The sequence below is a fragment of the Stenella coeruleoalba genome, assembly GCF_951394435.1.
Source record: "Stenella coeruleoalba genome assembly, chromosome: 7".
Lineage (NCBI taxonomy): Eukaryota > Metazoa > Chordata > Mammalia > Artiodactyla > Delphinidae > Stenella > Stenella coeruleoalba.
The window spans coordinates 72,273,272-72,296,055 of NC_137153.1; the positions used below are offsets into that span (position 1 = coordinate 72,273,272).

The window sequence follows — 22,784 nt, forward strand, 5'->3', positions numbered from 1 at the left end:
AGTGTTATGTTCCTCTGGCAAGAGTTCTAGATATTTTTTCCTCTAGGTGGCCACAAAACAAACCTAAAGAAATCACTATTACATCGTGTCCTTTGTCCTATGTGCATTTTTCTTCCTCTTCTTCACCGAGATACCCTCACTGGTTCCTCTCCATGGTCACCTTCTGCACCTATAGTCATCAAAGGACTAAACCTTGCTGGTGGCAGGCATTTGATGTTTTTCTCTTTGGGTTGCCTCCATGTGGGGCTGATGAAACTCTTCAGGCCAGTGTCTGTGGCAGCAGCTCATTCCCCAGCCAACTTTGAGGTTTGTATATGTCTTGAAGCACTAAAACATTTGGGGAGACAGCATCGTGTAGTGGAATGGAACATGGACAGAAATTAAGCAGACTTGGGTCCAGAATCTAGCTTTGCCTCTTATCTCTGTGAGATCTTGAACAAAATACTTGACCTTCTGGGTCCTCTGAGCCTGAGTTTTGACAGTAAAGCTTAGTTTTAGCTGTTTTTAAATTTTATCTAAATGGAACTGTATAGTGTGTATTCCTTTGATACTGGTTTCTTTCACGTGATATTATGTTTGTGAGATTCATTCAAGTTGTTGCACGTAGCACTAGTTTGTTCAATGAAATTTATGCTATTGCATTATATATTGCAAATCATTTGTCCCTTCTACTTTGATGGACTTTTGTTTCAGTTATTACCAATTGTGATTCTATGATCATTTTTTAAAAAATCTTGTGTACATACTCTGTTGAGTAATGTCACCTGCTGGGCTCCCCAGGAAGCAGCTCTGAGATAGATTCGCTTGCAGGAACTTTATTCCTTTCTGCCATCAAGATCAAAGTTTCCTTCAAGAGCAATACCTATGGGGAAGTGAGGAAGGAGGATCAGACAGAGAAGTTGGAGCTGAAACGGCCCTACAGAGTTGTGCCAAATAGGGGCAAGAAGCCTAGACCTTTATACATCTCTCATTTGCCAGGCATTGGATGTGGATTGACCCAAGGAAGGGAGCATGATTTTGAGTGAGACATCTCTCTTTAGCAGAGAGTGGGGGCCACATCCGTGAGCTGTCACCATTCCTAGAAGCCATTAACATTCCTAGAAGCTGGTAGAGTGTTCCAGTCCTAAAAGTCCTAAAATGTGTGTGTGTGTGCGCGTGTGCGTGTTGGAGGTGAAGCTGAGCAGTGTACCACAGTGTCTACTACATCGTTAGTATTAACTTCTAGGAATTGAATTGCTGGTTCATAGGATATGTGTATATTCATCTTTAGTAGATACTGTCAAACAATATTCCAAAGTGTTTGCACCCAAATACCACCTTAATTTAAATTCTGAGATTCCCCAACTGGGATCTTACCACCAAGATAAAGGAATATATATAGAAGTGAAACATAAATGTGAGAATACGCTATACATTAACTGAACATCTTCTATATTATGGGGAAAGCAAAATTGAGTACCGTTGGAATAGGCTATTTATCATTCTCTACCTTATGGCTTGACATCTTGAAAACTGTCCATGTTGTTCAGGATGTTCTAAAATCTAGTTATGGCAGTAACAGATCTTAAAGACTTCCTTATGTGCTGAGGAAAAAAAAAAGGAAAGGAGAAATATGAATTAACTGTTGCCTCGAATTTCATTTTTCAGAGTGGCCAAATCAATGAAGGTCCCTGTGTATGAGACCCCAGCTGGATGGAGATTCTTCTCAAATTTGATGGACTCAGGCCGGTGCTCTCTGTGTGGAGAAGAGAGCTTTGGCACTGGTAGGCTTTATTGGGTTGGTGTTACTGGAGAGGGTGGCTGCAGAACTCTGTGACCCTAGTTTGGGGACCTGTGAGTCCACTGTGAATGAAAGGCTGGTGAAAGAGTTAGAGGCAAAAAAAAAAAAAAAAAAAAAATCAGAGAAACCTAGTGGGATATGTGCTATGACACCTTCACGTCTTCTGCCCATTTCTTCTTCTTTGAGAGAGAGAGAGAGAGAGAGAGAGAGAGAGAGAGAGGAAATATATCAGATTCCCATGTGTTCATCACATAGTTTCAACCATCATCAACTCCTGGTCAATCTTACTTTATCTCTACCTTCATCCACAAGAGGAGCCCTCCCCTCTGATTATTGTGAAGCAATCCTTAGTGTGAATCTTATAAGTATGAGGGAAAAAAAGAAAAAAAAAAATATTATATATATATATATAAAACTGTAGTACCATTATCACACCTAAAATGTTAAAAAAATAATTTCTTCTTTCACTATTTTAAAGATGTCACACCGTTGTCTTCTGGCTTGCACAGTTTCCAAGAAGTCGGCTCTAATTCTTATCACCATTGCTCTGTATTTAAATTTCGCCTACTTTCCACCTCTGGCTGGCTTCAACATTTTCTTTTTATCTTTTGTTTTTAACAGTTTAATAAAATGTATAGGTACATGTATTTTTTTTTTAAACCCTGCTTAGGATTCTTTGAGATTCTTGGATCTGTTGTTTTTCATTAATTTTAGAAAATTCTCTGCCATTACCTCTTCTAATATCTCTCTTTCCTTATTCTCTCCTCTCCTCTGAGACTCTAATTACATAATGTTAGATAATTTGTGACCATGTGTTGTCTCAGAGCCCTTACATGCACTATTTGGTTTTGTTTACTCTTTATTCTTTTTGTGTTTCAGTCAAGATAATCTCTATTGGCATATCATTAATTCTTTCCTGAGCTGTGTCCAGTCTTTTGCTGAGCCCAGTGAAGGATTTCTTCATCTCTGATATTGTAGTTTTTATTTCTAGTATTTCTCTTTGACTCTTTTTAAATAATTTTCATCTCTTTGATGAAATTCCTGATCTGTTTATATCTGTTGTTTATCTTTTCCATTAGATCATTTAACATATTAAACATAGTTATTGTAAACTTTCTGTCTGATAGTTCCAATAACTGGTTATTTTCTAACTCTAGTTCTGTTGATTGCTTTGTCTTTTGATAAAGCAATGGTTTACTCTTTCTTGATTTTTGCATGTCATAATTTTTCACTGAATGCTGGACTGTATGTATATAAGAACAGTAGAGACTCAGGTAAATAATATTTATACACAGAAATGGGCATACCTCTTCTTCTCTCAGGGCATTAGTGTGCAAAGTTACATTAAATATAGTCAGGAGTTGAGCTGGGTTTGGATTTTATTGTTTCTGTTATAATCTTTAGTATATCAATGTATCACAGGCTTCAAATTCTTCTGGTAGTGGGATATTTTTACTATGTACTGAAAGTGATAATGGGGAGATGGAGGAGATTTTTCAGCGTTTCTGTTGCATTCACAGGTTTCAGCAGTTACTGCATGTCTGTGAGACAAAATAGACCTCTATTATTAGGTACTTGACCCTTTTCTAGTGGCAGCAGGTCTGTTTAGTATTGGTGTAGGATTCTGGGCCCAAGGTTTCCTACTCTTTGTCCAGGGACAGAGAGTTTTTACTTCAACCCCTATTTCAGAAGCAGTGGACCTCTGCCTGGATCCTAGGGATGAGAAGGTTTGAAGCTCAATCATCCAGGAGCTTAAGGCTTTTGTTTCCTATGAAAGAAATGTTTGGGGAACTAGAAGGGTTTCAGGCTTATCTCTTGGCAGGAGTTGATCATTTCCTGCATGTCAGCACCACCAAGTCTCTCTCTCTCTTTTTCCAGTCTTTCTTGTGAGTACCCAGTGGAGCCTATGGGAAATAACTTGGAATGTGCCCTTCATATCTGGGACTCCAAGCAATTTAAAACTATCATAATAGGCTATACTTGGTCTTTAAGAATGTTTAAAACTCTTATGTGACTTCTTATTATTCACCTGTATGGAAGCATCCTCTTTCTCCTGTGCTCTGCTAAAGGTGAGATGGTTTGTGTCCTGTCTTGCCTTGAGACTCTTTGGAATTCACTTTATTTCCTGTGACCTCAGATGGTTTTTTTTTAAAGTTATGCTGTAGTTTCCTGGCCTTTTCTTATTACTGGGATGGGAGTGACATTCTCTTATAGATTTCCACATCCTAAACAGAAGTGCAGAAGTGGAACTCCAAAAGTAATTTCTTAATAATTTCTCCTATTCTCAACATTTCCCTCGATAAATTTTTACAATTAGGATCCAAAAGATCTTACATCATAATTCGTTGATACCTCTTAAGTCTCTTTTAATCTGCATTTCTCCCCTCTACCTTTTCTCTTTCTAATTTATTCATTGAAGAAACTGGGTCATATGTCCTATAGAGCTTTTAACAGCTTTGATTTTAATGTTAATATCTTCATTTTCCTTTCTAATTTGTTTACATAACATATAAACATATAACAGATAAAGAAAAGCTATTGATTAATATGCCTTTTCTCTGGTTCACAGCCACCTTAACAGATTCTATCATTAATTATGACATTTTCTTTTCTAAAAAGTCTACATTTTTAGGTATACAGTCATATAATTTATGACTAAAGATTTTTTTTTCTAATATTTAGATCTTTTATTTCATATTCTTATGGCACTAGCTGCAATCTTCAAAATAATATTAAATAACAATTGTGATAGTTCATGATTTTAATGGAAATCAATTCAGTATTTTACCATCTATTTTGATGATTTCGTTTTAATATTGGTAAAATCCCTATCATGCTTATGTAGTTTTTTTTCCTATTCTAATATTTCTTAGAATCATATTATAAATGGCTGATGGAAGGTGCCCTTTCAGAATCAAGTGATATATTAATGTTTTTTCTCCTTTATTATGTTAATGTAATGAAATACGATTGATTTGCTGATACCAAACCATCCTTGAATTCCTAAGAATAAGTCTTATTTGGTCATGCTTAAACAGATTGCAGTAAAACCACTCTAACTAGTCATGATGACAGCATTTCAGGCTATGTCAGGGTTCCTGAAGGGATCTTCTCCTGGGAAGTTTTCTCCTTTTACCCAAATCAGCTAGACGCTAATAGCATTAATGGTGCAGAAGGGTTGGCAGGCACCTTTTTCTCCTTGGAAAAAGAGAGATCATATCAAGCTCTCTCAGTTACTACTGTTCGATCTCAGAACTTATGGATGGCAGGTCTGCTTGGGATAGTTGAAACTGTTATACTTTTTCTCTGCTGAGGCCCTAAAAATAGGTGTTCTGTGTATCCTTTTTGGTGTTCTGTGTGTCTAAACCAGTGACTGTGACTCAAAAAATCAGGGATTGTATATTGTATATAATAATTCTCCCTGCTGGTTATTAAAATAACACAAATCTAGCAACTGGAATGGAAACTGATAAGTCCAGGTTCTCTCTCTCTCTCTTTCTCTCTCTCTGTCTTTATAAACATTTGTTCAGTGCTTACAATAGACCATAAATTTATAGTCTTTAAAATTAAAGGATGAAGTACTTACAGAGTACAGGGCACTGTATTGGATGGTATGTAGAATACAAAAAAGACCATAGCCTTAAGAGATTCAAGATCTTTACATAGTTAGAAAGATGCACAGGTGAGTTTTCTACAAAGCAGAAACTTTAAAGTTCCACAATAGAGGAATAGAAAAAGTGCTGTGGGAGATGAGAAAAGGAGAAAGTGGTTTGGAACTGGAGGCTCAAAGCAGACTTCCTGGAAGAGATGGAATTCGCGTAGTTCTTAAAGAATGGGAAGGATTTGCACACATAAAGATGAAAGGACAGAGGCTTGTCAGATGGGGGCAACAATATCAAGAAAGGAATAGAAGTGGGAGAGGAGGGGCCATGTGTTGTAAGTAGCTAGCTGTTCAGTTTGTCTAGAGAAGTATTTTCCAAACATGAATCAAGACTAATTTGGGGTCATGAGGTTGGTATAGTCGTGAACAGCTTTTTAAGAAAATATAATAGGCTAGAAACTATCAGAATGCATTGTATTTAGGAAAGGTAAATATTATTTTGAGAAATATTTATATGTAAATATGTGCACAGGTATCTACGTGTTTGCTAGATCTCACAGTAAAATGTATTTATTGTGGGTCATGGCCAAAAGACTGAAAAAGACTGGTCTATATCAGGGGTTGGCAAACTTTTTCTGTAAAGGGCCAGATAGTAAATATTTTAGGCTTTGTGAACTGAGAGGCTATGTACGGTCTCTTCCACAATTACTCAACTCAGTAACTGTAACACAAAAGCAGCCGTAGGCAGTACATAAATGAGTATGGCTGTGTGCCAATAAAAGTTTACTTACAAAAATAGGCCGAAGTCCAAATTCGGCCCATGGGCTGTAGTTCACTAACCTCTGACTGATAGCGTAGGGTAGAGAAGGGAGTATCAAGAAACAGTCTTGGAAATACCAGTGGGGAGGGGCTCATTTCTGAAGCCCTTTGCCTGCCTAGCTTAGACGTTGAGACTTGACTCAACTGGAAGTAGGAAACCATGGTCTTCCCGGGGGGAGGTCTGCTTGCAGCCACTTTCCAGCAAGCTTTGCTTTCAGACTGTTATGCTGAGTGCCACATGTGGGCTGGACTAGAAGGGACTTTTAAAAGCCTCCCGCTGTTATATTTGCTTGCCATTTTCCTTTCAAGGAGCACAAGAGATTTTCCAATGTGTAGCGCTCTGAAGGTATTGCCCACCCCCACCATTCTTCAGGTTCTGGTGACACTGGCCTGATGCGCCAGGTGAAGCTCCTGAACCCAAGAAGTAGTTAAGTGACTCACCCAGGGCCCCAGAGCCTGGAAAAGGCCTCCACTTGAATTAAATTACAGTTGAACTAAAAGGTCTCCTGCCCATACGGTGTATGCTGCTTTCCACTGTGCCGATCAGTCTTTCCGATGAAAGCAATGGCTAATTCCATCTCTCCAGCACCCGACAGTGAATGACTGTTAGAAGGCCTGAGGAACTGGACCACTCAGTCTTGGAAGGAAAAAGTGGATTCATGCTGTTCCTCATTAATGCCGGTTCTTGGAGAGGCACTGAACTGAATGTGTAAGAATCACCTGGGAAGCTTGCTAAAAATATAGATTTTTTCTATCCTATCCTTGCTTGGAATCCCTGGCAAGGTGGAGCCTGAGAGTCTGCATTTTAAATAAGTATCCTCATGTAATTCTGATGTGCAGTCAGGAGTAGGAAACATTAGTGAAAACCAGTATTTGTTTTTCATCAGGAATGGTAGAAAGAGTGTGTCTGAGATGCCACCCCAAGTTCGGTTCAGGAAGTCTAGAGGCCTGGAACGTGAAGCTGATGAGTACGTTCAAGACCCTCACCTGCCACCTACAGACAAGCCACATGGTCTCTCTGACCCCTTACAATTCCAGCCTGTAAAAGTCAGCTGATCACAGGAGCTCCCCATCTGCCTTGGGATATAGTTCTCAAAACCAAGTGGGCTAATTAAGGAAGGAGAAAGCAGAGAGATGGCAAGATTTTAGACCTGAGACTAGGGAGACGCTTCTAAAACTTATCAAAGCTTTCTCTAGTGGAGGCCTTTTTGAGTGCCCCTGGAGCATGGAGCTGTGTACCAACTAGGAAAGCATAGTTTAGTGCCAAGAAACCTTGAAAATATGGATCTGCCTCAGGCTCAGGAATGCCAAGCTTTTTGCCCAAGAGATGAAGGATATACCCTGAGTGGAAATTTCCCTCAGGGGAAAATCAGCCGGCATCTTGAGCTCCCAGAACTTTCCAAGGTAACAAGCTGGTGATAGGATCAGAGTTCAGGCTTCTCTCCTGTGGAAAGGTGCAGGTCCTGGACAATAGGGAGCCTATATTTATTGCTCTGTCAAAGAACCAAGGTCATTTCAGAAGCCAAATCATCTTTTGTGCTAGAGCCAGATATTCATCCACTTCCTGGGAAGGGCTTTGGAAAACTCTTTTCCGAGAGAAAGGAGGACATTTTACAAATCCTTTAACAGAAGAAAGCTGTTCATCTAAATGGCATTCTGGCTAACTCTCTCAAGTTCCAAATTGGAAGGAATCTGGACTTGTTCCCATACACAAAAGGGGATGTACTAAAATACTAAAACTAAGAGCTAAAAAACCAAAAACTTTGAGGTTTGGGGGCAATTTCTTGATGATGCTCTATTGGTTGCTATCATTGTCATCAGTTTTGTAAGAAGTCATACCATCTGGGGAGTGTATGAATTATCACGCCAAAGCTTGTCCCTTTACAGGTAACATAAAGAATCGCTCTGTTTGTGAATGCCTGGAAGACCTCCAAGCTGATCACCATCTTGAGTATTACTATTACTTTTGTTATGTATTTTTAAAAAGTTAATGTCAGTAGCCATATAAATTTGCCAAATAAAATCAGGCAATACAACAGTGTTTTCTCTTTCCAAGAAAGTGCTCTCTGTTGAGTTCTTCACAATAATAACAATTATCTTTTTAAATGAGCACTTAGTATGCACTGGGGGCATTGCTAAGCCTTTTGTATACCTCCATCTCTTTCTGGAAATTTGGAATTGAATCCAGGTCTCCTGGCACCAACATGACTTGTCCCTCATTGTCACACCAACTTTTTTCACTGTGAACTCTGGTGCTCTTGACCTTGGCAATTTTTATATCTCTCCAGTCTCTAGCACAAAAGGAAGAGGCCCAGAGTATGTATGTGTTTCATTCACAGGAAATCTCGAGTATCTTTCCAGTCTTTTGAGATTTTTCTGGATCCCTCTGCTTGCCATGCAACCGTAAATGCCCTGAGGACAGGGGCCATGTCTCTCTTGCTCAGCTCTATTTCTTATATATATGATAGGCTTTGAGTGATTGTGGGTTGGATGGAAGGATGGAAGGAAGGAAGGAAGGAAGGGAGGGAGGGAGGGAGGGAGGGAGGAAGGGAGGAAGGGAGGAAAGGTGGATGGAAGGTAGATGGATGGAAGGAAAGAAGGGAGGAAGAAACAAAGAATTTCCATTTTGGTATTTCTTCTTTGCATTGTTAGTAGTTATATTTTTATCATTCTTGAGTGGTTGTATTTCTGGAAATCTGGGCATTAGGGTATCCCAAGATTTGGGAGAATTCATGAAAACAAAACCACATAAATATAGACCGGTTGGAAGGCGGTGAGGAAGGATTTTATGAATGATATTAAAATTGGAATTATATAAAATTTTGAAATAAACTTTTGGTACTTTCAATTATCACATCATTATTAGCACAAATTAATAGCGAACAAAGTGCTTCTAGGAAAATTCATTCCCAAGACCTGTGTTAATGAACAGATTAAAAAATTTAAATCCTGTTAAGTATTTATAATTCATTTTATTAACGTATTTATTTCCCGGGGGGGAGTGGAGGCTGCTGACAATTACCTGTAAATAGCCGTGTTCAATAGCGGCCAGGTTCCAGCTTTAGTGATCTTTTGTATATAAAGATCTTCTTACAGCCTTTAGCAGAGACATTCTCTGCTCTATTGTCTTATGGTTCATATTACTGACTTACTCTCTGGTTGCTTTGTGAATGGACATTTTATTTTCCGTAACAGTTAAACAGTATATAACACTTTCAAGTTCCATACCTGCATCTTCATCTGTATTTCACACATGAACTATGTACATCCTAACTCAAGATTAGGTTCACAGGAGTGCTGTTGAATATTGAATAGGTTTAACTGTCTCTTACTTATACAGTTATTTTTATTTAATGCCAGATTTTTTTAAGGTACAATAAAGGAAAGCTTTAGTTCATTCCCTATTTAGATAATCATTAACTCTACATTTGGCAGTTTTCACATCTGTCCAGTCTCTAGGCCAGAGAAGGAGGCCCATATATCTGTGAGTTTCAGATTATTGAGGTTCTACCACATTTCTTTCTCTTATTTCTGGCCGATTTGTGTACATTTGGCTGGGTAGCAGATGTGACGTGAGGAGGCCGTGATGACAGCATTATCAGCACAAGGAGAGCAATTTCTCTGCTGGGCAGGTTGAAACAGGCTGTGTGCACATGTGCAATTCAATCTAGGCTGGGCCAGAGCACAGAGGTGCTGTGCTTGACGCTCCCCAAGAGCCTCCTTGTAAACTCTGAAAACTGAAACTCTCCTCTGGACCCTCTACAAACTCTCAACCCCTGTGCTGGGCAAGAGAGCTCCCACCTGGAGTGGAAAGAATGTCTCCATCAAAAACAAAACAAAACAAAACCTTTTCTTGGGGTCGCCACAGTTCCAGTTCCACTGACCCTTTCAATGATGAAAAGTGGCAAGAGGGGTGTTGTGTGACACCAAAGTGTGGAGCAGAAAGAAAGGAATGGGGCCTCCCTCTGAGGCTGTGTCCACACTTACCCGTGCATGCTGGGACTGGGAATCCTGGGAAATCATTCTTCAATCTTCACGGATTGAAGAATTCCAAACAGACTAAGGGTTTCCTTTCACAGTGTCTCCTAGGGGGCTTTTAACAAGGGGACCCATCCCTTGGTATTTAAGATGCAGTCCCTAAAGTTGTGCTTTGAGGCTTCGCCTGCTACTCTCTCCTAGGTGCCAGGTAGCCCCACTGAGAACAAAGTACAATGCCTAAAGAGTGACAGGTCCTCAACCCTGTGGTGCAGGCTTTAAACCTGCTCGAGAGATTTCTGGTTCAGCTTATGACCAAGCAAGGAACAATTCTTAGAGGGTTGTGTTGTTCCCATCAGCACTGGAGACAAAGAAATGGGATGGGACGTACGAGTCAGGAGGTCCCACTGTCCCGTACCTTGGCTTGCTCCTGTGAGGGACAAGTGTCAGCTGACCAGCCCTGACGTAGTTAACGCTTTCTCCTCCTCTGGGATAGATGGGATAGATGGCCTGGCTGCTGTAGGCTGCTGTGTTAATGAAACAGTGCTAATACTTGTTATTTATTGAGCATCTCTTGAGTGATAAGTACATTCTTAGGGCCTCCTATATGTCATTTCACTGAGACTTCTTGACTCTAAAATGAACTAGGGACCATAATGACCACAGATAAGGTAATTGAGGCTTAGAGAGGAAAGTCGAACCACTGGCCAAGTTCACACGGCAGAGCCAGGATTCAAACCCAGTCTTACTCTGCTGCTCCTGTTTAAGGACATGCCAAAGGTGTCCTTTTCTCCCATCTGGTTAATTCTTTTAGATGGGGATGGAATGCATGCCGGGGACGTGGAAGAATGGTGTCTTGTAAGCAACACAGCACCAGGAGATGACAGTCCCAGTTAGACCCAGTTAGACCTTGACTCCCCCTCTCCGTCATTGAACTTCCTTACACAGATCACTTCTTTGGGCCTCAGTTTCCTCATTTGTAAGCTGAATCTGTTCAATGGGATGATCTATAAAGTTTTTTCCCATATATCTTTTTAGGTTGCTTCTAGCTTTTAGTGAGGAGTGAATCTGATGAATCACACTACATACTAGAGTTTCACCTAATCATTCATTTACTCATTCAATGAAGGTTTACTGTGCACCTTCTATGAGCCAGGGCCAGGATAGAATGATGAGTCATTTCAGATAAGGGTCCTTCCCTCATGGAGTTTACAGGGCGTTGCAACGGTCAGGGTACTAGCCAAGAGCCCTGCTGCATTATTGTGTCAAACACTATTATTATTATTTTCATCATCATCATCAAATTTATTGTTACATAGCATTGGGAGCCAGGATGCCCACAGCACAGCATGAGCTACATGGTCGGTTACTGCCATCCTACCTTTCTGAGCTGACAGCTGGCTCTGACCCGCTTACATGCAGGACAGCTTTGTTTTCCAATTGTAAACATTTTAGAGCATTAATTTTTTAAGAAGCATTTCTTTTTTTTTTTTTTTTTTGCGGTACGCGAGGCTCTCACTGTCGTGGCCCCTCCCGTTGCGGAGCACAGGCTCTGGATGCGCAGGCTCAGCGGCCATGGCTCACGGGCCCAGCCGCTCCACGGCATGTGGGATCTTCCCGGACTGGACCACGAACCCGTGTCCCCTGCATGGGCAGGCAGACTCTCAACCACTGCGCCACCGGGGAAGCCCAAGAAGCATTTCTTTTTAAGCATGGAAAAGTGACAATTTTTCCATGAGCCCTGCTTTTTGGCCAGATTTAAAGAGCTGAACATGAGCAATTTGAGACATGGAAAAAAAACAACAAAAACAACAACCTGTCACAGTTCAATAGCATGTTCTCAAATCTCCGATTCCCTGCAAGGGGTGCCTCCCAGTGTTCCCTCATGACTTCACTATTTTGAAAAGACAAATCCTTGAGTGGATAAAAAGAGGATGGAAAGAATTTCACTGCAAATTAATGAAAACTTCATCTGTAAATGAAAAGGGTAAATCGATAGGAGAGGAGAAGTAAAGGGAAATTTGGCAACTTCTCCTGAATGTCTAGTGTGAGGAGGAAAAAATACCAGTCCATCACCCAGATCTTCAGAAGGGTTGCCTCAGGTCTAACCACCTGGGGCACTTTATCTGCCTTATTGCAGCTCCTGAGGACCACTGGCTTTACTGGGCATTTCCAGCAGTGGTTATGTCCACAGGCGTTGGAGCCAAACTGCCCAGGTGTGAATCTTCTTTTCATCCCTTAGTGGCCATGTGACTTCATACAAATGACCTAACCTCAATCTCTTATCTGTAAAAAGAAGCTATCAAATTGTCAAAATTAGATAATGTATAAAGTACTGAGTGAAGTGCCTGGTGCCTTGCTGTTATTCTTCCAAAAATGGAATTTCTCTTGCTGTGTAATTCCGCATCAAGAGCAAGTATACAGATATATTTCCTATCGTTTCTGGCTCTAGGAACTATGTGTGCTTAGATACGTGCTGTATATGCACATATCCTGAAAACCGTCAGGAGCGTCTTTGAGCAAGTGGCCTTCCTTATCAGCTGGCCGGCCACCTTGGTATGCATGGGATGGAGAGGTTTCCTCGATCATTGTTCATTTCCTGTTAAAATGGGGAAAGTCCCAGGCACACCAGGATGAGTTGGTTACCCCACATTTGGCAAGGCCCTCACAAGATTTCCAGACGAAAGGGGTGGGGGAACACCATGATACTGAAGCTGGCTCCAGTGAGAGGCCCCCCCCGTGACTAGGGCCAGGGGCATCCATCGAACTAGAGACCAATGACCACTTTCCTTTAGTGCCAAATTTGAGCAAATAGAGGAAGAGGCCTAATTCACTACCCCTAAGTAATCTGCCCCCGATATGGGACTGTTTTGAGTAGGTTTCTCTTAAAACAGGTTCTCAACTCTGGCTGCTCATAAAAATTACCCAAGGAATTAAAAATATATATATACTGATGCCTGGGTCCCATTGCCAAAAATTCTGATTTTATTGGTCCGGGGTGGGGCCTGAGCATTGGTATTTTTAATAAGTTCTTTAGGAGATTCTAATGGGTAGCCTGGGTTGAGAACCACTAACTTATTTCTAGCTTGGAGTTGGCAACAGGTGCATAATGATTTATATTTTCCCAAATGACAAATTCAGACTTTCCTGATCTGAGTTTCAGCTGAGATGACTTGATCTTTTAGTAACATGTGTGGTGTTTTATTGAGTTGATTTGCCTGTGCTGGCATTTCCATTTGAGGAAGATTCCTTTGAGATTGAGTACTCTCTTTTTTTCCCCCTGTTTCTTTTATGTCAGTATACTTACTGGTGTACTGCCTAGCTCAAAGTAATATGGTTTTAAAGCTTGAGAAAATTCAAAGTCTAGTTTTAGGGAATAGAAGAGTAGGGATGTTTCTGATAAGAAAAAAATAGACCTGTTTTTGGTGTCCGTTTTTCCTGGAGTTGTGGCAGGGAGAGCTGAGCCCCTTCCTTCTGGTATCTGGGTGGGGATGACTGCTTTTCCAGGCTGGTCAAAGCAAGTCTGAGTGGGCTTCGGGCTGGGCTAGCCTGGATAGAGGAAGGCCAGTTGAGTGGTACTTACAGGCTTTGGAAATATGGGTTAAAGCTTCTTGCAGTGTTCTGAACCAGGTGGCAAGCTCTGGCTGCACCACCAGCCAGAAATCCAGAGGAAGCAAACTTCAAAAATTGTACTGTATTATTCAATGCTAAGGAGAAATGAGCTATTAAGACATGAAAAGACATGGAGGAACCTGAAATGCATACTACTAAGTGAAAGAAGCCAAACTAAAAAGTCCAATGATTTGATAATCTGGAAAAGGCAAAACAATAAAGATAATAAAAGGATTAGTGGTTGTTAGGGGCTACGAGGGAGGGAAGGATGAAGAGTCAGAACACAGAGGAACTTTAGGGCAGTGAAACTGTTCTGTATGATACTGTAATGGTGGGTATATGTTTGTCAAAACCCATAGAATGTACAACACCATCAGTGAACCCTCACCTGAACTATGGACTTTGGGTGATGATGTGTCAGTGTAGGTTCATCATTTGTAACAAACAGCCCACTCTGGTGCAGGATATTGATGGTGGGGAGATTGTGTTTGTGTGAAGACAGAGACTCTTATGGAACTCTCCGTTCTTTTCATTCAATTTTGCTAGGAAGCTAAAACTGCTCTGAAAAATAAAATCTATTAAAAATTGTACAGGCAATAGTATGCATGTATAAATATTAGTGCCGAAGAATTTTTTTCTGGAATCTCATGTTCTAAAGATGGAGCAGCTGTGAATATATGAAGTAAAAGAGCTATTTTATTTGTTTTTCCCCAAACAACTGTTCACAGAGTGTAGAGATTTTGCCTGGGAAGATAGGGAGTGAAACACAGGCTGAGTGAGCCCCTCTTCGTGGGCTGTCAGCAATAGTAGAAATGCCCTAGGGGCTATTGGGATGAATCTGAAGCTTTGTCCTTGCTAGTAGAGTCTCCCTGTGAGGTGAACGAAACACATCCCCTAAGCCCAGCTTCCCCCAAGGCTAATGCTGACAGCTCAGCAGTGCACTGCCTTCCCTGTTCTCATTTTCTGTCAAGTCCTAAAGCCTTACAGTACATCCTGAACCTAATCCCAAAACCTGTGAGCCCCACGAGGGAGTCAGATACAGTCTCTATGCTCTAAATAGCTATTACTCAATCTAAGAAATGGGATGAGCAATAGGTTCAAAATTCATCACTTGTTCATCAGCGGTATTGATCCCTTTAATATCCCAGCTAACCCTTGGTAGATGGGATTTCATGTTTTCAAATGTGAATTTGTACACACCGTTGACCACTTTAAAATTTTTTTTTCTTATAATGAAAATAATATACATTTATTGTGGAAATACTGCAAAGGAAAAAGAAGCAAAACATTCGCAGTTCTGCTTCAGAGATAACACTGTTAACGGCTGGGCGTGTATCCTGTTGATAACCTGTGCACACACATAAATACATATCTAAATGTGTTCTTCTACCAAAAAAATACTGAACACTCTTTTTTGGTAACCTGATTTTTTAACTTGTATTAAAATTGGATGAACATCATTCCGTGTGTCACCAAAGATTCTTATTCAATATTTTATCTATCTACACAAGTTTTTGTCTGGATTTTCCACCATTTCCTATTCTTTAACAATTAGTATTCATTTTTCAACTTTCCCTCTTCTTTTAGAAACAATTTTTTTTCCTTTTTATTATTTCTTCAACTTTCTCTCTCCTTTAAGCTGCTTTAGTGAATGTCCCTTCGACTAAAATTTAAGAAAAAGCATAGCTGGGTCCAAAGCTGGTTGCTACTTTAAGGCTGTTGATTATTATTGCCAAATTATTCCACCAAACTGTACACGTTTACACTGGTACTTTGCTAGTACTGGGTGTTCCCCTGCCCCTAATGAACGCTTGCTAATTTGAAAGTCCCCAGATGGGATTCCATTTTATGGACTTTTCTTTGACTGAGGTGAGATTGAACATTTTTTCAAATGTTTTTGACTGTTAATATTTTTCTCTTGAAAATTGCTCATTTGTGCCTATCTACCCAGTTATCTATTGGGGTTCCTCTTTTTCTGATTAACTTATAAAAACATTTTTAATGTAAAGTCTATTAGTCCTGTCATATATAGTGTCAGCATTTCTCGCATCCATTTTCACTCTGTTTATAGTGGGGTTTTAGGAAACCATTTGATGCCTTTGTATTTTCTGCACTTCCTGTTGAATTTATCTGTCACGGATACGGCATTATAGTTCACTTGCCTTAGAGTTATTAAAAGGAAAGTTGTTTCCCCAAAGCCCCCTCTAAAGCACATTATGAGAGTTCAGTGGAATCATGTGTGTGTAATTGCAAGTCATCAGTGTCTCTATCCCCCACCTCAAACAGCTGTAAAGAGCACAGTTAATTTTTCTTGATCATTGGCCCCTTATGAATCTGGGCAATGTTTAACTTGTAGGTGAGAATATCCAAGCCAGTTCACAATTTACTATGTGGCTGGCGACAAAGGGTTGAGGTGGGTTTGTGTGGGCTTTTTTTTTTTTGATTCTGCTAAAATAACTTTATGTCTCTCTCCCCTAAGTTATGACATCTTATCAGATGTCAGACTTATAATCTGATGGGTCTATCTCTAGGTAATGTAATCCAGCTGGAGAGTCAAGGTATGCAAAGCCCATGTTTTAAAACAAAAAGGTATTTCTCTCTAGACAGTAAATAAAAGTGATTTTTTTTCAGCTGTAAAAGGACAAAGGATTTTGAAATTATCCCACTGGGCAGGGTTTCCTAGACTTCTTTTTTTGCACTAGGCCATGGAGCTAACCCAGCATCTTCCAAATTTCTTCCATTTTTGTAGCGGTGTGCAGAGTGCCTTGGATGGGACTAGAGTCACTCCATGCTGTGATGATTAAAAGCCCAGGGTCTTCTCAGGCTAGAAGATGTCTAATTAGAAGATGTCTGGTTCTCACAACCAGACATCTAAAAGTGTCATCAGCAGACCATTGACCAGTGTATGGAGGAGTCAAAGACTTGATCATTTCTCCTTTTAAGTATCTTCACTGTCCTCTCAAGGTTGTATGTTTTTCTTTTTGAGGAAAAACATTTAACATTTAACACTGCAAATGTACCAAGAAGTATAAATGGTCCATAGCTTTGGTGAGACGTTCTCAAAGCTGCCGAACTTAACTAAGGTATTGTTTCAGTCCATTTTCAAAGTTTAAACAGTTCTGTGTCATTGGGTCTTCCTTTCTGAGTTTCTATGTTTCATAGCCCTGAAACCCAAGTACTGTTGTCCATTTTTATTGCTCTGTTGCAAGAAGAAATGATCCAACCCCTGGTCCCAGTCTCCTGGTCTTAAGACACTGCTGTAGCTAGAGTCAGAGGATAAAATTAAATGAATGACTGAGAACAATTTGCCTCAAAGCACGTTTTGAGGAATCAGCACCAGGTTGGTACTTTATGTGAATTACCAATAAGATCGACAACCAGACAACCACTTGTGACATCCCAGTCATTGATCTAAATACCTGGGCGTATTTAGTTACTTCATCATGATAGTAACCCATGAGGGAGGGGCTATTATTTCCCTATGTTACAGATGAGGACAGCAAGTCACATGAAGGTCAGTGGCTGAGCCAGAATTTGAATGTGAGCAATCTGACTCCAGAGCCTACCCACTGAGTGTGATTAAATTCATATGACAACCCGACAAGATGGGTGATGGTGTCCCCATTTTACAGATGAGAAGCTGAGACTCAGAAAGGTTAACAACTTTGCGATAACTTCTCACATTCCGGGGTAGTAGAAGAGTTTAGTTTTAAACCCTAATTCCAAAGCCTTCCCCATGCTTTTTCCATTATATCACCTTTCTTACACTACAACACATTCCTTTGTATTCGGGACAGAGCTTACAATTGGCCAATAGACAGATGCTTAAATGAGCCTCCAACATATTCCTCTGGGTTCTTTTTGCACAGGAAGCTACCTGTTTAGCCTGCACACTTGATCGTGTGAATGCCACAATATGAGCTGCCTCTCTTTCTATGTAAATAGCTAGAGGAATAAGCTTCCCAGTTCCTTCCTGCCTCAGGGACTTTGTGCTTTGTCCCCAGATCTCTGCATGGCTGACTCCTTCTTCTCGGGTATCAGCTCACGTATCATCACTTCAGCGGGGCTGACCCTGACTACCTGTATTCCTAATGCTGCCATAACAAATTACCGAGAACTGGGTGGCTTAAAACAGCAGAAATTAATTTTCTTCTAGTTGTGGAGGCCAGAAGTCTGAAATCAGGGTGTTGGCAGAGCCATGCTTCCTCTGAAGTCTTTAGGGGAGAACCTTTCCTTGCCTCTTTCAATTTCTGGTGTCTCCCTGCCTTCCTTGGCTTGTGGCAGCATAATTCTCATCTCCACTTCTGTCTTCACATAACCTGCTCCTTTGGATTTCTCCTCCCTGTGTCTTCTCTTCTCAGAATACTTGTCATTGGATTTGGGGCCCACCTGGGTAATCCAGGCTGATCTCACCCCAACATCCTTAACTTAATTATATCTGCAGGACTATTTCCCCAGATAAGGTCACATTCACAGGTTCTGGGTGGCCATATCTTCGGCGGGTAGAGTGGGGTTAGGGAGTACCATTCAACCCTACTCTAGGTGAGCTGCGCTGCCCTAGTAAGGAAGTCTTTGCTGATATCGTGCTCTGTGACATTATCATCCAGTTTAATTTTTTTCATAGCTCTTGTCCTTATTTGACACATGTTGTTCTTTCATCTACTTTCCTGTCACCTCCCTGCCTTCTTGAATTCAAACTTGTTGAATAAAGAGCTATCCTGTTCACTGCCGTATCCCTAGTACCTAGACCAATGCTTGGTGTACTGTAAGGATCACCGAATATTTACTGAATGAACGATACCATTAGTCAAATGTAATGTCAGCTTGGCTCTTGGATCCTTTCAACAACTTCCAGGATTTTATTTTACTTTTTGATATTGTTTTGTGTTATTTGAATTTCGGTTGCATACTTTTAGAAATGCAAGTTTATTATGGGACATGGTTTTTTTTTTTTTTTGTGTGGTACGCGGGCCTCTCACTGTTGTGGCCTCCCCCGTTGCGGAGCACAGGCTCCAGACGCACAGGCTCAGCGGCCATGGCTCACGGGCCCACCCGCTACGTGTCACGTGGGAGCCTCCCGGACCGGGACACGAACCCGCGTCCCTTGCATCGGCAGGCAGACTCCCAACCACTGCGCCACCAGGGAATTCCTGTGGGACATGTTTTTCACACAGTAGATAAATATATCCTACCATTTCAATGTAACACTCAAGTGCTAACTGGTCTTCATAGTTCATTTAGCTTTAACTTTTCCCCCGTGAACAAATCTTCAGCAGACTGTTCCTTTCTCCCATAGGCTCTGATCACCTCCGGGAGAAAGATGGCCTCTGGGCTGTCTTGGTCTGGCTCTCCATTATCGCTGCCCGGAAGCAGAGTGTGGAGGAAATTGTCCGAGATCACTGGGCCAAATTTGGCCGCCACTACTACTGCAGGTGAGAAGGGCAAGGGTCTCTGTATGGACCCTGGGAAACTGCTCTTAGAGAAGGTTTTTTTTAAAAAAAAGTGGGCTAGAACCTTAGGAGGGAGGCATCTTTCAGGAAGATCTGAGGAGCAGAGACGCTAGAGCCAGATAACCCTGAGAGGTGGTAACAGTGGTGTCAAGGAGTACCCCTCCCCTGGTGACACCCCTCTGTCATCTTTTCATCCTGCCTGTACGGTGGGCAGCCATCCCCAGAGGGAATCTGAACTACAGAACCTTGAAAGGTCCTTTGGTGGCCATGAAAGTTGTACAGTCATACTGGGGGCTTTCCTTGTTGGCTCTCCACCCATAATTATCAAGGAAAGCGAGGCAAAGACAGAAGTTCCCACTAATGGTCCAAACTGTGACCAAGATGCCTGAGCTGGCATCCTCTGAAGGGACCACATGGCTCAGGAGCCCCAGATTTTGCTAAAGTTTTGTCCGCATGAAAGGAGTTACAGAAAAAAGAAATATTACCCTGGGAAGGAGGGAGGGGAAAGGTCAGTGGCAAAGAGCTTAGGGTTGGGGGTTTCTACCACTTTCCTGTTGTTGAAGCAAGCGATGGGGGCAGAGTCTTCTGGCTGTGTGGCTGCCTGCTAGATATGCTAGTACCAAGCCATGGTTTAGGGGGAGCAGTGGTCGGGAAGGATGTTAACTGTGGAGAATGTGGGATTAGGGCAGGGAATCCTTGGGTAGTCTCAGCGGCTCTCTGTGTATTAAAAACAGAGACGGTGCCTCATTGGCTTTGCTTATGAATAGTTAACTACTTTGGATGTTTGGTTGCGTTTCAAGAGCTTAAGGGACAGAAAGAAAGCTTTAGACTTCCCTTATAAGGTGATTGTTTCTTCTCTTAAGAGGTCATTTACTTAAATAAATATCAGAGAATAAGGAAGCCTGTGATAGTTTTCAGTAGAATCAAAGAGACTGCAGTACTGTGGGAAATGTAGACAGCGCCATCATATTCTTGGTGTCTGTTTAGTTAAGAAGGCTGAGGATGTGACAGGCGGGAAATCACCTCAAATTATTCATTGTGTTATAATAAGGACTCTCAAGGCAGGCGGGAACTTGTTTTATTCACTAGTATTTCTAACAAGTGCCCAAAATCCTGATTCCTGTGGGCTTTTTTGGCATACCAGAGGGACCAGTTGGCACAGCAAATTGTTTTATTGCCTGAAGCTGCTCCAAAAACTCCAACCTGATAAAATATATTATGACTGCCAGCCTCTGGCTTAGTGAGATCGCTCTGAGTCAGGGATGCGTTCCTCATAATTTGTGGAATGATTATCTAGCTTTCTGCCAGCATTTTGAAGACATGGTATTATGATAAGTGTATTTGTAATATAGTTCATTTTTTTGTGGCCAAGAGGTTACACGACAATTACTTTTTTCATAACAAATACCATATTAGAGAATATAATGCAGTGGAGGTATAAATTCTTGTAGGACTTTGAATTATGTTTCAGATTTCTGTACAAGGAGATCACAGAGATAAAGAAAAAGGCAAGGGAATAGGTAGAATGAAAGTAAACCTTTCCTTCAGCCTCTGGGAAAGGTAGGTTAAAAGTGCTTGTGAAAGAAAATGATTTCTAGCCTGACGGCTTTCTTGGTGGGGAGGAGATAATTAAACAATTTTGGCTTAACTAATACTGAGCCTGCAGTTGTATCTGAGAACCCAGATGATTTTCCTTGTGTGAGTGGACCCCAGAAGGAATTCTCCATTTTGAAATTTCTTTCCTTGAAAGTGTGTTGGTGGTGGCGATGGTCAGAGGGGGTTTTTTGGGGTAGTGAGGGGAAGGTAGAAAGTGTGTTGGTGGGGGTGATGGTCAGAGGGGGTGTTTTGGGGTAGTGAGGGGAAGGTAGTGCTAGAACCTGCATGTGCATGAAGATGAGCATTTGGGCAGCTGGTCTGATGACCTCAGCCATAGACTGGATGTGACCTGTCACATCAGTGTATTTTCTCAACTTCTGAATCTCTTTCAGTGCCTCTCTGTCTCCTGCTACACCCTCTCATCCCAACCTCCTGCCCCTCTCTGCTTGGCTAGGTTTTACCTTCCCAAAAAGTAATCTTTAAAGAGAATCTAGGATTAGAACGCACACCTTGTGTAAGAGAGTACAGAAGAGACGGGGGATGCAGGTGCAGGGGACCCATTGTTAGCCATGGTATCATTCCTTTCGGCCAATACCCTGTTGTCTGCTGAAGTCACAAAAGGTCTTGGGTGGGAAAAAGTAGTAACAACTATTCAGATCTTCCTTCTTTAGTTCACTCTGAGAACTCACCTTCTTTCCTGTTTACAGAGAGCCCAATGTGAGATCCCACCACAGCTGCGTGAGCACAGCTGCCCCACCTAGGGCTTCCTTCTTAAACAGAGCCCCGTGGGTGTGCCATAAGGACTTGGTCAAAACCATCTGACATCGGGAAAGACCCTTCCTTATGGCAGTGACTAAGAATAAAAGTAATTAATAGTTTTAAGCACTGGCGTCGGGCATTGTGCCAACTACTTGGTATGCATTATCATATTTAAACTCCACAACAACAAATGAGATAAGGGTTATTTTTAGTCTTTTTTTTTTTCCCTAATCACCTCCCAGCCCCATTGTTATATTTGATGTTCTTGGCTAGGGGGACCTTCTTTTTAATGGAACAATTGTGATATTTCTTCCAAGTTTCCAAGAGAGTTTTATGGTACATTGAATTCCCTTCCTCCTTCTCTCTTCCCCTGCCTTGATTCCTCTCTGTCCTTCCTTTCTTCCTTCACATCCTCCCATCTTTCATTCCATCACTTACAAAAAACACTACTTGTCAGAAGCAACAGAGAACAAAACAGGTAAGATCTCTACCCTCCTGGAGCTTACAGTACTCAGGGGCAAAGACAAGAAATAAGGAAACAAATATATAAACAAAGTAAATACAGATTGGGGTAACTACCAAAAGAAGAAATAAAGGATGATAAGAGGCGGGGGAGAGATAGAGGGAAGCTACCTTAGATGACTGGTCAGAGAAGGTCACTTTCTAGAGGTAACACTAAATTTGGAAGCTGAAGGAAGGGAAAGTGTCAGCTATTTGAGTAGCCTGGGGAAGATTGTACCAGGGAAAGGAAACAGATAGCAAGAGCAAAGGCCCAACGAAGGGAAAGGGCAAAGTGTCTCTGAGGACTGAAGAGGGGGCCCATGTGGCTGGAGCATAGCGAATCAGAGCGAGCGAGCGTGGGACAGAGTCAAATCAAGGACGTGGGCAGGTCAGATCCCACAGTGCCTTGTAGGCTGTGGTTAGGGTTTTGACTCTTGCTGTCAACGTGACAGGCATTTTTGGAGGGATTTAAAGGAAAGGATTGGCACGATTTGATGTTTACATGATGATGCTGACTGCTGTGTGGGGAATGAATGGAGGGCTGGCAGGGGGAAGAGGGGTGACCAGCTGCAGATGCTTCTCTGTGCTGTTCTTCTTTAAACAAAACCAATGATTAAATGACCTTGAGAGGCCCACCCAGCTGCTGGTTCTCTGATAAGATTTGTGTTTATCCTGTGTCCTGCTCCTCCCT

General features: G+C 41.5%; 1 protein-coding gene across 2 annotated transcripts in view; it reads left to right on the forward strand.

Annotated features, from left to right (window-relative positions):
* Positions 1-22,784, forward strand: part of PGM5 (phosphoglucomutase 5) — a 270,967-nt gene that overhangs the window by 114,829 nt on the left and 133,354 nt on the right. For both annotated transcript variants that reach the window (XM_079925684.1, XM_079925685.1), the window contains exons 7-8: positions 1,648-1,763; positions 19,084-19,219. In XM_079925684.1, coding sequence (XP_079781810.1) covers positions 1,648-1,763; positions 19,084-19,219 — 252 coding nt within the window. The remainder of the gene's footprint in view (positions 1-1,647; positions 1,764-19,083; positions 19,220-22,784) is intronic.